Source organism: Rutidosis leptorrhynchoides, chromosome 8, assembly GCF_046630445.1.
Source record: "Rutidosis leptorrhynchoides isolate AG116_Rl617_1_P2 chromosome 8, CSIRO_AGI_Rlap_v1, whole genome shotgun sequence".
Classification (NCBI taxonomy): Eukaryota; Viridiplantae; Streptophyta; class Magnoliopsida; order Asterales; family Asteraceae; genus Rutidosis; species Rutidosis leptorrhynchoides.
The window spans coordinates 195,405,734-195,420,000 of NC_092340.1; the positions used below are offsets into that span (position 1 = coordinate 195,405,734).

At 36.9% G+C, this 14,267-nt stretch overlaps 1 protein-coding gene across 1 annotated transcript; it reads left to right on the top strand.

Moving 5' to 3' along the window:
- The first annotated feature begins 9,004 nt into the window (after positions 1-9,004).
- LOC139863994 (uncharacterized) lies at positions 9,005-11,334 on the top strand. The gene is made up of 4 exons (XM_071852588.1): positions 9,005-9,326; positions 9,654-10,124; positions 10,410-10,909; positions 10,981-11,334. Exons 1-4 carry the CDS (start codon positions 9,005-9,007, stop codon positions 11,332-11,334), a joined length of 1,647 nt encoding a protein of 548 aa, XP_071708689.1.
- The last annotated feature ends 2,933 nt before the right edge of the window (positions 11,335-14,267 follow it).

Below are 14,267 nucleotides of genomic sequence, written 5' to 3' on the forward strand. Positions count from 1 at the left end.
AAACTTGTAAATCTTTAACCATTTAAAGTTAAATCCCAAATAGGATCAAGTTGTGAAACATACTTACAAATTAAGAGTGGGTTTAGAGATAATACCTCCTCAAGCTAGTTGAGGGTAGTTTACAAATGTGCAAGATAATGATGAAGATGAAGGCAAGAAAGCTTCTAACTTGAAGCCTCAAGTGTGTAATACCCCAAGCTTTTGATGCACCAACACCTTCCTTTGTTTGGTTAGGATTTTAGACACTTGATTAACAAGATTACCATGCAAAAACACTCTCTTTTTCCCTCTAAACTACCACAGCCAGCAGCTGCGTTTTCAGCAGAAAAACTGCAGTTTTTTTAGTGTATTGCTTGTTTTCTCACTCACTTGAGTCAAGGAATCCCTTGGTTAAAGAGAGTCTTGCATGCCTTAAGGAATATATTGTTTACAAGTAACCAAGCAAGCATGGGATGTCACCTAGGAGTCCCAAAATCTGCATTCTTGTATCATTTAAATAATAAGTATAATTTATATAAAACTTGTTACATTTTATATAAAACTTGTTATTAAAGTTCAAGTTATAAATATAGGTTACTTGTACTTTATAAACCAATTTATAAAGTATAACAAAACATAATTATTTATAAATATAAATAATCAAATCCTTAATATATAAATTGTCCAAACAATTTATCTCAAGTGATAATATTTTAGAAACCCGATTTTCTAAAATCCAAGTGTCGCATATTCGTTTAATGATCCAATAGTTAAGATCAAATACGTTTAAGGTGTCGGTAAGCTTGTTATTGGGTATGACCCGACTTGGATCATAACATATCAGCCACATTAATTAAATACGTCTCTCGGGCATACGAAAAACCTACAATCTCCCACTTGCACAAGAACATAAGAAATTAATGCAAGTGATGGATACCACCTAACGACCGTCCATCACCCCCAGTATGTTATGACTTTGTGCCATTAAATAACATCATCCCCTTCAAGTTCCCATCTCGAATATGAATAGGTGAATCTTTTCATTATTTCCTTTCGTCCTAGATGTCATGTTAAATCCAAGAGATACAGAGTGATCACTCTCTTCTAGATTTAACTTTATCAGGCCTTAGACATCTGACTCTCAACGAATAAGGGGGACAAATTCCATATTGACTACATACGTCCTAAATATGTACCTTGCATTATGCCTGAGCTCTTCCTTGTGAACTACCATATTTCAGAATAGCGAAGGAAAGAATCAAGGCCAAATACTTGGTAAATATCCGAACCCAATATGTATCTCAGGTCAGAGGATACAATGATATTCGCCTTTACTCAAGACTACATGTGATCAACCACAAAGGCTCCATTTAGTAAATCTTGAGGGTGGGTCTTCCAATATTTGTATCCCACAAATATTTATGAACCTTGGTTGCAACCTTGCCCCACATTCAGTCCGTGAATGTATACCAATCCAAGTTCATAATAGTCTAAACCTCACACTTGTTCCCACAAATGTGATCGACTACGGAATTTAGAATAATTGCTTATTCATGGATAAAATATGCAAAATAGGAACCTAACTCAAAATAAATTAAACCATAATTATATTAATGAGTTTGAATAATTTCGTTCCATTACAATACTTAAAACAGATCATGACCAATCACTAGAATATCGAAGCCCTAATGCACAAACATGTCCTGCATGTTTTGATCCATGTAAGAGCTTCGTGAGAGGATCCGCTATATTAAGATCTGTGTGAACTTTGCGAATACATATCTTTCCCTTTTCAACTTCATTCCTTATGTAGTTGAATCTCTGCTCAATGTGACGGGTCTTTTGGTGAGTTCCTCCTCACCAGACCCATATATTAGAAACATATCCTTAGTCCTCCTAAGGTATTTCAATATACTTTTAACAGCAATCCAATGACTGTTTCCTGGGTTATTCTGGTATCTACTTGTCAAGCTTAGAGCGCATGACACATCCGGTCTAGTGCATATCATTGCATACATGATTGACCCAATAGCAGACGCATATGGGACATTCTTCATTCTTTCCTGTTCATCTTTCGTGGTGGGGCACTGAGATGAACTAAGAAGCGTTCCTCTTTGAATTGGTACCAAACCTTTCTTAGAGTTCTCCATCTTGAACCTTTTCAAGACCTTTTCAATGTATGCACTTTGATTCAAACCTATCAGTTTCTTGGATCTATCCCTGTAGATCCCAATCCCCAAAACGTATTGTGCTTCTCCAAGATCCTTAATGGAGAAGCATTTACTTAGCCAAGTTTTAACACCTTGCATTGCTGGAATATCGTTTCCAAATAACAATATATCATCCACATATAGTACAAGGAACATGATAGTGCTCCCACTAGATTTCTTATATACACAAGCTTCATCACCATTTTTAATGAAGCCAAATTTCTTGGCCTTCTCATTAAATTGATGATTCCACATTCTAGATGCTTGTTTCAATCTGTAGATTGACTTCTTTAACTTGCATACCTTTTTAGGATATTTCGGATCAACAAAACCTTCAGGCTGAACCATATAAACATCTTCCTCAAGATGTCCATTTAGGAAAGCGGTCTTGATATCCATTTGCCATATTTCATAATCATAATGAGCAGCAATGGCAAGTAATATCCTAATAGACTTTAGCATTGCCACAGGCGAAAAAGTTTCATCATAGTCAACCCCTTGAGTTTGAGTGAAATCTTTTGCTACAAGTCTAGCTTTATATGTATCCAAGTTTCCATGTATGTCGGTTTTCATTTTGAAAAGCCATTTACAATCAACTAGCCTTGAGCCAGCAAGTTGTGTAACAAGTTCCCAAACTTGGTTGTCATACATGGATTGCATCTCAGCGTTCATGGCTTCCTGCCATTTATCTTTATCAATCCTTGATAAAGCATCTTGGTAGTTTATTGGTTCATCCAAATCAACCACATAGCAACCATCCATGAGAAACCCATATCTCTCGGGAGGATTACTAATCCTACTAGATCTGCGAACGTCTTGTGTATTTTGATCATCCATTTGATCATTCTCAACATTTTCATGTTGAGTGCTAGTGTCAACCAATTGTGTATCATCTACTTCATCTTGAACCTCTGCAAGATCTATCTTCCTTTCACTATTTCCTTCCATTAGGAACTTAGTTTCAAGGAATTCAGCCTTTCGAGCAACAAATACATTCTGCTCGGATGGATCGAGCATTCAACTTATTAGGGACGTAACGCTTAGGATAAGTTTCGCATCCCTATATATTAAAGTATGATAGAGATGGAGGTTTTCCAAACCACATCTCATGAGGTGTTCGTTCCACTTTCTTGGTTGGGGCCATATTTAAAATACGAGCCGCGGAGCATAGACAATAACCCCAAAATGATAGAGGTAACGAGCTTCTAGCCATCATAGATCGAACCATATCCATTAGGGTTCGGTTCCTCCTTTCGGAAACTCCATTAAGTTGGGGTGTTCCAGGAGGAGTGAGTTGCGAGATAATCCCACAACTTTTAAGATGATCTTGGAAAGCATCGCTTAGGTTTTCACCTCCTCTATCGGTACGAAGTACCTTGATTGTCTTATTGAGTTGATTTTGTACTTCGTTTTGATATTCCTTGAATGCTTCAAAATTTTCGTCCTTGTGTCTTAATAAGTAGACATATCCGAAACGACTAAAGTCATCAATGAAAGTAACGAACTATCTTTCACCATTCCTAGTTATGGGCTTAAAGGGTCCACATACATCCGAGTGTATCAATCCCAATAAGTCCTTAGCCCTTTCATAGGTCCCTTTGAAAGGTGCTTTAGTCATTTTGGCTTGTAAACAAGATTCACATACATCAAATGAGTCTAGTTCATTTGATTTCAAAAGGCCATTCTTTTGAAGTGTATGGATTCGATTCTTGTTTATGTGACCAAGGCGACAATGCCATAAGTAGGAATCACTCAAATCCCTTTTGATTTTCTTGATGTTTGCATGGTACATTGAGCTATTGTATGATGTGTCATCATGAACCAATTCATAAATACCATTCGAAGGCGAAGCCTTGAAATAGAACACATTATCTAATGAAACATGGATATCATCATTAATGAAATTAAGATTAAAACCATATTGTTTCAAACGGGGTACAGAAATAATGTTTCGTGATAAATCAGGTGCATACAAAAAATTTTTCAAAGTAAGCTCCAAACCACTTGGAAGCTTTAAAACAAAGTCTCCGTGAGCTTTCACCTGCACCCTTGCTCCATTTCCCATAAAGAGACTTGTTATTCCCGCATCTTGATTACTTCTTTTGAACCCCTGCAAAGAATTGCAAATATCAGTTCCACATCCTGTGTCTAATACCCATGTATTAGAAGAAGTAATACTAAGCTCAATGTATACCATATATACATTACCTGAGGTTTGCCCTGCATCCCTGTTTTCCTTCAACTCCTTTAGGTAGACCGGGCAGTTGCGTTTCCAGTGACACATCTCACCGCAACCAAAGCACGGATCTTCCTTGGGGTTAGCTTTACCTACAACCTTTTGCTTCTTGTTGTTGTTGGTTGGGGTAACCATCTTCCCTTTTCCCTTGCCTTTGCCTTGGTAGGCGGGTCCCTTCCTCTTAGCCGCCTTTAGCTTAGAAGTGTTATTGTTTTTGGACCCGCCTTCATTGATCGTAAACACGGGTGAAGCCCTTTTACCCATGCTTGCTTATGCCGTCTTAAGCATGGCATGTAATTCGCCAATGCTTTTATCCCAACCATTCATATTGTAATTCATTACAAATGTGTCAAACCTTTTTGACAATGAGTTGAGAATGAGGTCTGTGGCTAATTCATTAGACACGTTGCAATTTAGACGGTTCGCTCGATCAATAAGGCTTTTCATCTTAAGGACATAAGATGAAACAGATTGGGAGTCGTCCATCCGACATGCATGAAGCGCTCGAACCGTTTCGAAGCGCTCGACACGAGCTTGTTGAAGGAACATCTCCTTCAACTGTGTGATCATGTCATATGCACTATGATGCTCAAAATCCTTTTGAGGTTCGGGTATCATAGTCCCAAGCATGAGGCAAGAAACTTGCAATGAATCGGTGCAATATTTCTCCCAATAAGCCATGCCTTCCGTATCATCCTCATCCGGTTGATCGGGAATGGGGTCTTCCAACACATACGCCCTGTCCTCTAGTTTGAGGACAATTCTTAGATTGCGGAACCAATCCATGAATTTCGTATGGTTGAGTTTTTCCTTTTCGAGGATTGACCTCAACGATAGGTTGTTAAAGCTTATTGGTGCGTTCGGAATGTTGTTGTTATTTGCGGCCATCTACAAAATTTAACAAAGTTGTTTAAGTATCAATTTTAATTTAACAATCAATACCCTTTAAATCCAATTGATATTTATTAAATTTTAGAATCCAACGGTAAACCAAATTTCGATTAGGTGACCTTTATCCTCTTATTTGATTTAGCTAGGTAGTCATTATATGACAATTGCAATCCTTTTGCAACTTCTAAGTTATGGGATCATGCAATCCTTTTGCATGACATATTTATCCCATCAACGCCTATTTGTTCCTCATGCTTCGGTGACCCTAAGTTCATGATTTCCAAATCAAGTCTTCCTACTTGTGTAAACGTGTAAACTTAACATACAAGTGGTTAGGTGACCTTTATCCCACAAGCATGCGAAATTCACCTTAATCATATTAGTTTGCTCATAACGGTTAGGTGACCTTTATCCCATTGTGAGTTCCCTAATATTTTTAAGTGTTGCACAAAAGGATGGCGTTTAACTTGTTTGCCTTGTTAATAAGGGATTTTAAGTTTTCATTAATTCTAGTTTGAGAAAACTTTTATGTCATACACCAACATGCATTTAGTGTATGGTTCATTTGAAATTCATTTTCATGTCTATAAACCATTTTATATATATGATCCTAATCATGTTCTTAATAACCGTTTATTAATGTCCTTTTAGCAATTTTGAATTTAACCAATTAAATTGTCGTTTTGCATGTCGTTAATTAATGTATAATTTAACCAATTAAATTGCCATTTTACTTGTTGTTAACTTGTGTGATTAACTTGTAGCATACAAACATACAATCCATAATCATACAATAAACAACCATGCATGCAAAACAAATATGTTCACAATCAAGCCATTTTGGTAGATATTTGTTTAGCCGAAAACAAATGCCACCGGATAAGGGGTTATAACACAAAGTAGGAGATTTTAAATCTCCCACTTAATCTTGCATCCAAATTCTTCTTCTTGTGTTCTTCAAGTCTTCATCATCTTCATCTTTTTACAAAATATATCCTAATACATTTTGTCTAAAAAAGTGAAATTACAACCTAATCTATTTTACATACCAAATATAAAATAAATTACATAACCAAAATAATATTATTACATACCAAATGAATAAATATTAAAACAACCAAACATGCAACCAAACACAAGGTCAAGGCTTAGATTGTGAACATCATCAACATAAGTGATAGGCAATACAGAATCACAAGTGATAGGCAATATAGAATCACAAGTGATTGGAAACACAGAATCACAAGTGATCTGCAACACAGAATCACAAGTGATTGGCAATACAGAATCACAAGTGATCGGTAACACAGAATCACAAGTGATTTGCAACACAGAATCACAAGTGAACGGCAACACATAATGCAGAATCACAAGTGATTTTGGCCAAAATGACAAACTACTCAAAACCAAAAATTTTACATTCTACTTCATGCATGTTCATAGAATGCAAAATTATAGTGGGTTTAATAACCATCTTGAAGCATATTTCAACAACTTCGGCTCTAGATACCATTGTTGGGATTTAACAAGCTCCATAATACTTATAATCATTCAAGAAATAATATTTGCAAAAGCGTATAAATTACCATTTTAAAACTTGTAAATCTTTAACCATTTAAAGTTAAATCCCAAATAGGATCAAGTTGTGAAACATACTTATAAATTAAGAGTGGGTTTAGAGATAATAACTCCTCAAGCTAGTTGAGGGTAGTTTACAAATGTTCAAGATGATGATGAAGATGAAGGCAAGAAAGCTTCTAACTTGAAGCCTCAAGTGTGTAATACCCCAAGCTTTTGATGCACCAACACCTTCCTTTGTTTGGTTAGGATTTTAGACACTTGATTAACAAGATTACCATGCAAAAACACTCTCTTTTTCCCTCTAAACTGCCACAGCCAGCAGCTGTGTTTTCAGCAGAAAAACTGCAGTTTTTTTAGTGTATTGCTTGTTTTCTCACTCACTTGAGTCAAGGAATCCCTTGATTAAAGGGAGTCTTGCATGCCTTAAGGAATATATTGTTTACAAGTAACCAAGCAAGCATGGGATGTCACCTAGGAGTCCCAAAATCTGCATTCTTGTATCATTTAAATAATAAGTATAATTTATATAAAACTTGTTACATTTTATATAAAACTTGTTATTAAAGTTCAAGTTATTAATATAGGTTACTTGTACTTTATAAATCAATTTATAAAGTATAACAAAACATAATTATTTATACATATAAATAATCAAATCCTTAATATATAAATTGTCCAAACAATTTATCTCAAGTGATAATATTTTAGAAACCCGATTTTCTAAAATCCAAGTGTCGCATATTCGTTTAATGATCCAATAGTTAAGATCAAATACATTTAAGGTGTCGGTAAGCTTGTTATTGGGTATGACCCGACTTGGATCATAACATATCAGCCACATTAATTAAATACGTCTCTCGGGCATACGAAAAACCTACAAATATATTAGAATACATGTATAATACAATATAAGTTAGCTAGGATATGATTTGTATAGAATTGTTACAATATTTCCCGTAGCTACAACAATCAAAAAATATCCAATCTTGTTTTACCCATAACTTCTTCATTTTAAATCCGTTTTGAGTGAATCAAATTGCTATGGTTTCATATTGAACTCTATTTTATGAATCTAAACAGAAAAAATATAGGTTTATAGTGAGAAATATAAGTTACAAGTCGTTTTTGTAAGAGGTAGTCATTTCAGTCGAAAGAACGACATCTTGATGACCATTTTGAAAAACATACTTCCATTTTGAGTTTAACCATGATTTTTGGATATAGTTTCATGTTCATAAGAAAAATCATTTTTCCAGAAGAACAACAACTTTTAAATCAAAGTTTATCATAGTTTTTAATTATCAAACCCAAAACAGCCCGTGGTGTTATTACGACGGCGTATGTCCGGTTTTATGGTGTTTTTCATGTTTCCAGTTTTAAATCATTAAGTTAGCATATCATATAGATATAGAACATGTGTTTAGTTAATTTTAAAAGTCAAGTTAGAAGGATTAACTTTTGTTTGCGAACAAGTTTAGAATTAACAAAACTATGTTCTAGTGATTTCAAGTTTGAACCTTCGAATAAGGTAGTTATATATATATGAATCGAATGATGTTATGAACATCATTACTACCTCAGGTTTTGTGGATAAACCTACTAGAAATGAGAAAAGTAGATCTAGCTTCAAAGGATCCTTGGATGACTTGAAAGTTCTTGAAGCAGAATCATGACACGAAAACAAGTTCAAGTAAGATTTCCACTCAAAATAAGATTGTTATAGTTATAGAAATTGAATCAAAGTTTGAATATGAGTATTACCTTGTATTAGAAAGATATCTTACTGTAAATAAGAAAGATTTCTTGAGGTTGGATGATCACTTTACAAGATTGGAAGTAAGCTAGAAAACTTGGAAGTATTCTTGATTTTATGAAACTAGAACTTATAGAATTTATGAAGAACACTTAGAACTTGAAGATAGAACTTGAGAGAGATTAATTAGATGAAGAAAATTGAAGAATGAAAGTGTTTATAGGTGTTTTTGGTCGTTGGTATATGGATTAGATATAAAGGATGTGTAATTTTGTTTACATGTAAATAAGTCATGAATGATTACTAATATTTTTGTAATTTTATGAATCTCAGCCAGAAGTTGCTGCAGAAAAAATGGTCGCACGCAGGAATTTGCAGCAACATCGTGAAGAAACCATCGCTGATGGCAAGCGATTAAAGATTTTGGCTGGAAAAGCAGACAAAGTACTTGGTACTGCGATTGAGCATGCTAGAAAAGACTTTCGCAAAACTCGTGTACCGCGAACTTATTTAAGGTCGTTGAATGATTCTGGATCACAAGTTGATCGCTTAGTCATTGATCATTTCGATAGTGATAGCGATGGTGCGGATGAAGGTGTTATCTTAAATTCTATTTATAATTTGAAGACTGCGAAAGCGCCAAGAGAAGATAATGAATTTTCTGATGATTCGGACAGTGCGGAAGAATTTGTGAAAATTCCACATGTTAAGTGAAGGTGACCACCAACACCTTTCCCTCGTCATGGAAATGAAGGTGAAGCATCTGATGATATTCGTAGAGAAGATGCTCGGCATTTTTTAGCGAACGCTATCAAAAGCATTGTGCCAAAGTCAATGCAACACAAGTTTGAACAGCCAAATTTCTTGCAAGATATGATAGCCAAGTTTTGTGCGGAGAATGCAGATACTCGCACAAAAAAGGCAACCGAAATCACTACTGCTGCGGACAAGTTTGTCAAACATATTTCTGATTATCCAATTGTTTCTTCGCCTATTGTGCCAGCAACATTGGGGGTTTATTCGGGTTTAACCGATCCTTTAGATTTTCTGCAACTGTTTGAAGTGGTGGTGAGCACCTATAACTGGGATGAGCCAGTTGCTTGTAGAGTTTTCCCTATGGCTTTGCAAGGGTTAGCAAGGGAGTGGTTCCATAGCCTACAAGCTCGCAATATTATTGGCTTTGTCGATCTTCGCAAAAAATTCTTGTTGCAGTTCCAGAATCTATTGCCGCAGAAAAAGACGCATAGAGAATGTCATGATATTAAACAAGGCAACAAGGAAATTTTTAGTGCATTACTCACGTGGTACATTTATGAGTGCCAAAAGATTCCAAGCTTGAATAAAGACCAAAAAATCTCTGGTTTTTTACACGCTATTAATCCGCAGCGACATCCAACGCTTGTGCGAAGATTGCGAAGAGATGTCCCGCAGACTTTTGCCAAGGTTCAGCAAGAAACATATGATTATCTCCGGGGTGGAGAGGATAGCACTATAACCCCTGCATGCGGGTGGGGTAGAGACAAAAGTTGGCGGGATGACAATGATTCTTTTCGCGATGGTAACATTTATAGTTAACGTGGTTCTGGATTTCTGCGGAGAAATAATGGCGGTGGATACCCGCGAAATGAAAGGTTTCAGGGTCAGCATGATAACCATGGTTATGGTCATCGTGATCGTTATTCTACGCGAAAGTGGAACAACGAATCCTTCAATATCATTCAGATGATAACAAAAACCCCTAAATAAATTTTGTCGCAAGAAAGGGTCGCTAAGTCTTTTCCTGATCCGCAACCTTTGGGAGAGAATAGTAGGCGTGATTGGTCAAAGTTTTGTGTTTTCCATGACGATTATGGACATGACACCAACCGCTGTAGAGATTTGGCGGAATTGATCGCGAAGGCATATGAACAAGGTAAGCTGGACCATTTAGTCGCGCAGAACGCTGCAAGTACTGCGAATGCGATTGTAATACCTACAGAAGCCAATACCTCAAATGCGCCAAATGTGGTTGAGCGAAAGGCTCCCGCAGTGAAAAATCTGGGTGTAAAGATGGTGATTAAGAAAGAAAACCAGCGCGGAATCCAGGTCATTAATGTGGTAGAAGTGCAAGTCGAAATGTCAGTACTTCAAATATCTGAGCAGATTGTCAGTTGGAAATGTCCCTCTATTACTTTTCCTCCTGCAAATCTGACCGCGGATGTTGACAAACTAGTGGTGGTTTCATGCCGCATTGCAAATACTGGTATTTTGATAATGAAGGTACATATGGACACTAGTAGCAGTGTAGATATCATGTACGAACAATGTTTAAACTGCCAGCAAACATTCAGGTTTTGATGAAACCTACTGCGGTTTCACTTGCTGGATTCTCAGGAGAGTCAACTTGGCCTGTTGGCCAGTTGGAATTGAAAATGGAGCTAGTTGATAACCGCGATGAGTCGCTGAGGTGCCAAGCTTTACTGAATCTGTACATAATGCGCAATCAGTCGCGATTAAATATGATACTTGGGCGCACCGCTTTGCGCATGTTTGGCGCAATCTCTTCTACTATACATGACATGGTCAAATTTTCTGCTAATAAGGGAATTGGAACGCTAACTTCTGCGGAAGTAGAGCCGTTTTGCGCTATGATTATGGCAAGTGAAAACATGGGTGTTGAAGGGCATTCAATCCACTCAGAATAATGCGAATAATAAAAGTTGTGATAAACTGCTTAGTCAAATTTGATCAATGTTTGATATGATGTGTTTATTTTCTGAACTATGTATCGTAAAAGAGTAATGAATAAAGCAAACTTAATTTCAGTGTTAGTAATTGTCTCTTTACAAAGCGAAAACACTGCGTGTGGCCACGCGTAGTGAATATTTTGCAGAAAGCAATTACTCATTATATCATAACACTAAGTTAATGTTTATGAGCATATAATTACGAATCCGCAGATACTTTAGGTAAAATGGAATGATTTTCGCTAAACATGGCCTGCTTAAATGTTATAATAATGCAAGTATGCATTGTGAAATAATGTGTTAAAAGCCAAGTGATGAAATTGCCCACTTGTGTTAAATTGTAAATATTGCGAAAGGATAAAATTTCCTAAGTATTTGATCTTGCCAATACTTAGATGCTTCGCAATGCTAAATATTGCCTAAGGATAGATTTGTCGGACTTAGAAGATTTATAATGATTAAAAGATTGTTTCGTATAAAGTACGCGTTTGTTATATGCACAATAGCGAATGCGGAAATTGCAAAGGGCAAGTCTGAATTATGAATATATGATAAAGTAAAGCGCTATATAAATAAAAGAAGTTGCAACTGCGGAATGAAAATATGTTACTAGTATTAAGCGCGAAACAGCGCGAATAATTACAAAAAACGCAATTAAGGATTGCGAAATAAGCGTTTGAAATCTAACTAAGACAATTTAAAGCTCTAGCGCTTTAATGTCTGCAAAAGTAACGCCCTCTTGTTGAACCAGCTCTTCTAAGGCTGGTATTCTGACTTTCTCAACCTCCTTCTTTGCCCTTGCGAGTGCTTCCCGGGCATCATCTGTGGCACATATTTCACTTGCCATATCTTGGGGGAGAGGTTGAGAGATATCGCCAAGTTTGCACAATAAGTCATGCCACTCGCAGCGTATGGCGAGTTTGGATGCTTGTGCGTATGCTTGGAATTTTTTAGTGACTGACTGCGAATCCATCACTTTATCTGCGAATTCCGGCAGATGTTTGACAAGCTGAGCAAATTCTTTTTCCGCATTCTCCGCCCTCTTTTTGAGCTGGATGTTTTCTTCTCCAGCCTTTTTAAGCTATGCCTCAACCTTTCGTGCTTTTCTTTCATGTGCACTATCAATTTTGACTTGCTTTTCATATTCATCCAAAATTTCAGTAAAGCGCTCAATGTTGTCAACAGCTAGGAAAATTGCATTATAGCAATTGTGCAGTCGTTGTCTTTTCACTTGTGGATACGTCAGCTTGCGGTATTGATCTTTGGTTTCTTTGGGAATGAATTTATAGAGCCTACGGTACAATCGATTGGCTTTTTCTGCCTCTGCGGCTTCTTCCGCATCTTCTTCTTCTTCTTCTTCTTCTTCTTCTTCTTCTTCTTCTTCTTCTTCTTCTTCTTCTTCTTCTTCTTCTTCTTCCTCCTCCTCCTGATTAGACGCTTCTGCGTCAGAAGGAATTGTTAAATCTTCATGTCCAGGTTCTTCAAGAATATCAGTGGGGATATTCCCCGTAATATTATAGAGCGGTGTAGCTTCACTAGTTGAATCTGAAAGGACAACTACAAACAGATAAGCAAAAATAGCAAATCTGTACGAAAATAATAAGGGTATAATAAACAAATATTGCGAAATTAATAATTGCTTACTTGCTTCTTGTTTCGATATAGTGTGCACGCGTTTTTTGCTGGGGGTAGTTGCACTTTCTGTGGCTTTTCGCTTACCGCGGTCTTCATCGCCAGGAATGAAAAGCGTGTTGATGATTGTTTCGTCAATTAGGATAATCTCGCCGTTGCTGTTTTTTAAGCGGCGAGTAGGTCTGATTCTGCTAATATACGCTGACCTCATGATTAGGCCAAGCTCAATCACTGCGAAAATCAAAACACATAAGGATATGCGAAGAAAAAATAAAAAATTATATAATACGAAAATTTTAGGTGAAATACCATTATTCATCTGGTCGATTAGAAGAGCATCGCAGTCGCTCCAAGACCATTGAATTGAAACCCTACCAATGTACATCGGTACATTTGAATATGTTCACAGAATTAGGTTTGCACCCTTGAGCATCTTGAGAATGTCATTCTCAAGATCATCAAGTATGGGTCTGTCATTCAGAGTGCCATCGAGTTCAGTACACCACTTTTTTGGTATACTACTATCCACATGAGCGGTGTCGTTGATAAAAAAGAAAGAGATGCGCCAGTTGCCAATCGAGTCTTTTGGCGAAGTCATTACGCCAAGCTTACTGCGGAAAGAGAACCATCCCGCATCGTATAGCACAAGGCTATTTCATGAGCGAAACACGTTAAGCAGCGGTTGTTGGCTGATAGCATTACAGTACATCTCAAACAACACGATTTTGTTAATCGCGTTTAGATGGAGTTGAGCAATAGCGATCTTGTAATATTTACAGACACTGCGAAAAAATTGGGTAAGTGGAAAGCATAGGTTACCTTGAGAGATGGCGGCCTCATATATACAGTAATCATCCCCTTAGGGGGAGCATTTGCTCGATCATCCACTGACGGTGCGGTGGGAACAAATTGAGCGAGTGGAGGATACCACTGCTGTAGGGTTCGGAGTTTCGCTTCCGTCATATATGAAACGAAACCTCCAGGAGTATGGGCAGATGAAGAAGATGCCATTTATAGTAAGATAGGTAAAACGGATGATGAATTGAAGGTATTAAGAGTTGATTTGATTAATTGCAAACAATGCGTGTGCACAGATGAATTTGATTGAACATGTAATTGAGTGAGAAAGCGTAAAGTTTTTTATGCGAGTAATTCAGCTATTTATAATTGAATTTAGGACGACGAGGTCGAAGGGGTAATGATTGCTTTTAAACGGCTAAAATTACCGCAACGTGTAAACGGTAACTTTCTAGCCATTA

What these genes read in the sequence shown, in the direction of transcription:
- LOC139863994 (XM_071852588.1), top strand. Translation starts at nt 9,005, where the DNA reads ATGGTCGCACGCAGGAATTTGCAGCAACATCGTGAAGAAACCATCGCT. An exon ending in ATTTTCTGATGATTCGGACA is followed by an intron (nt 9,327 to 9,653) that starts GTGCGGAAGAAT and finishes CTATTGTGCCAG; the next exon opens with CAACATTGGGGGTTTATTCG. An exon ending in AACATATGATTATCTCCGGG is followed by an intron (nt 10,125 to 10,409) that starts GTGGAGAGGATA and finishes TTTTGTCGCAAG; the next exon opens with AAAGGGTCGCTAAGTCTTTT.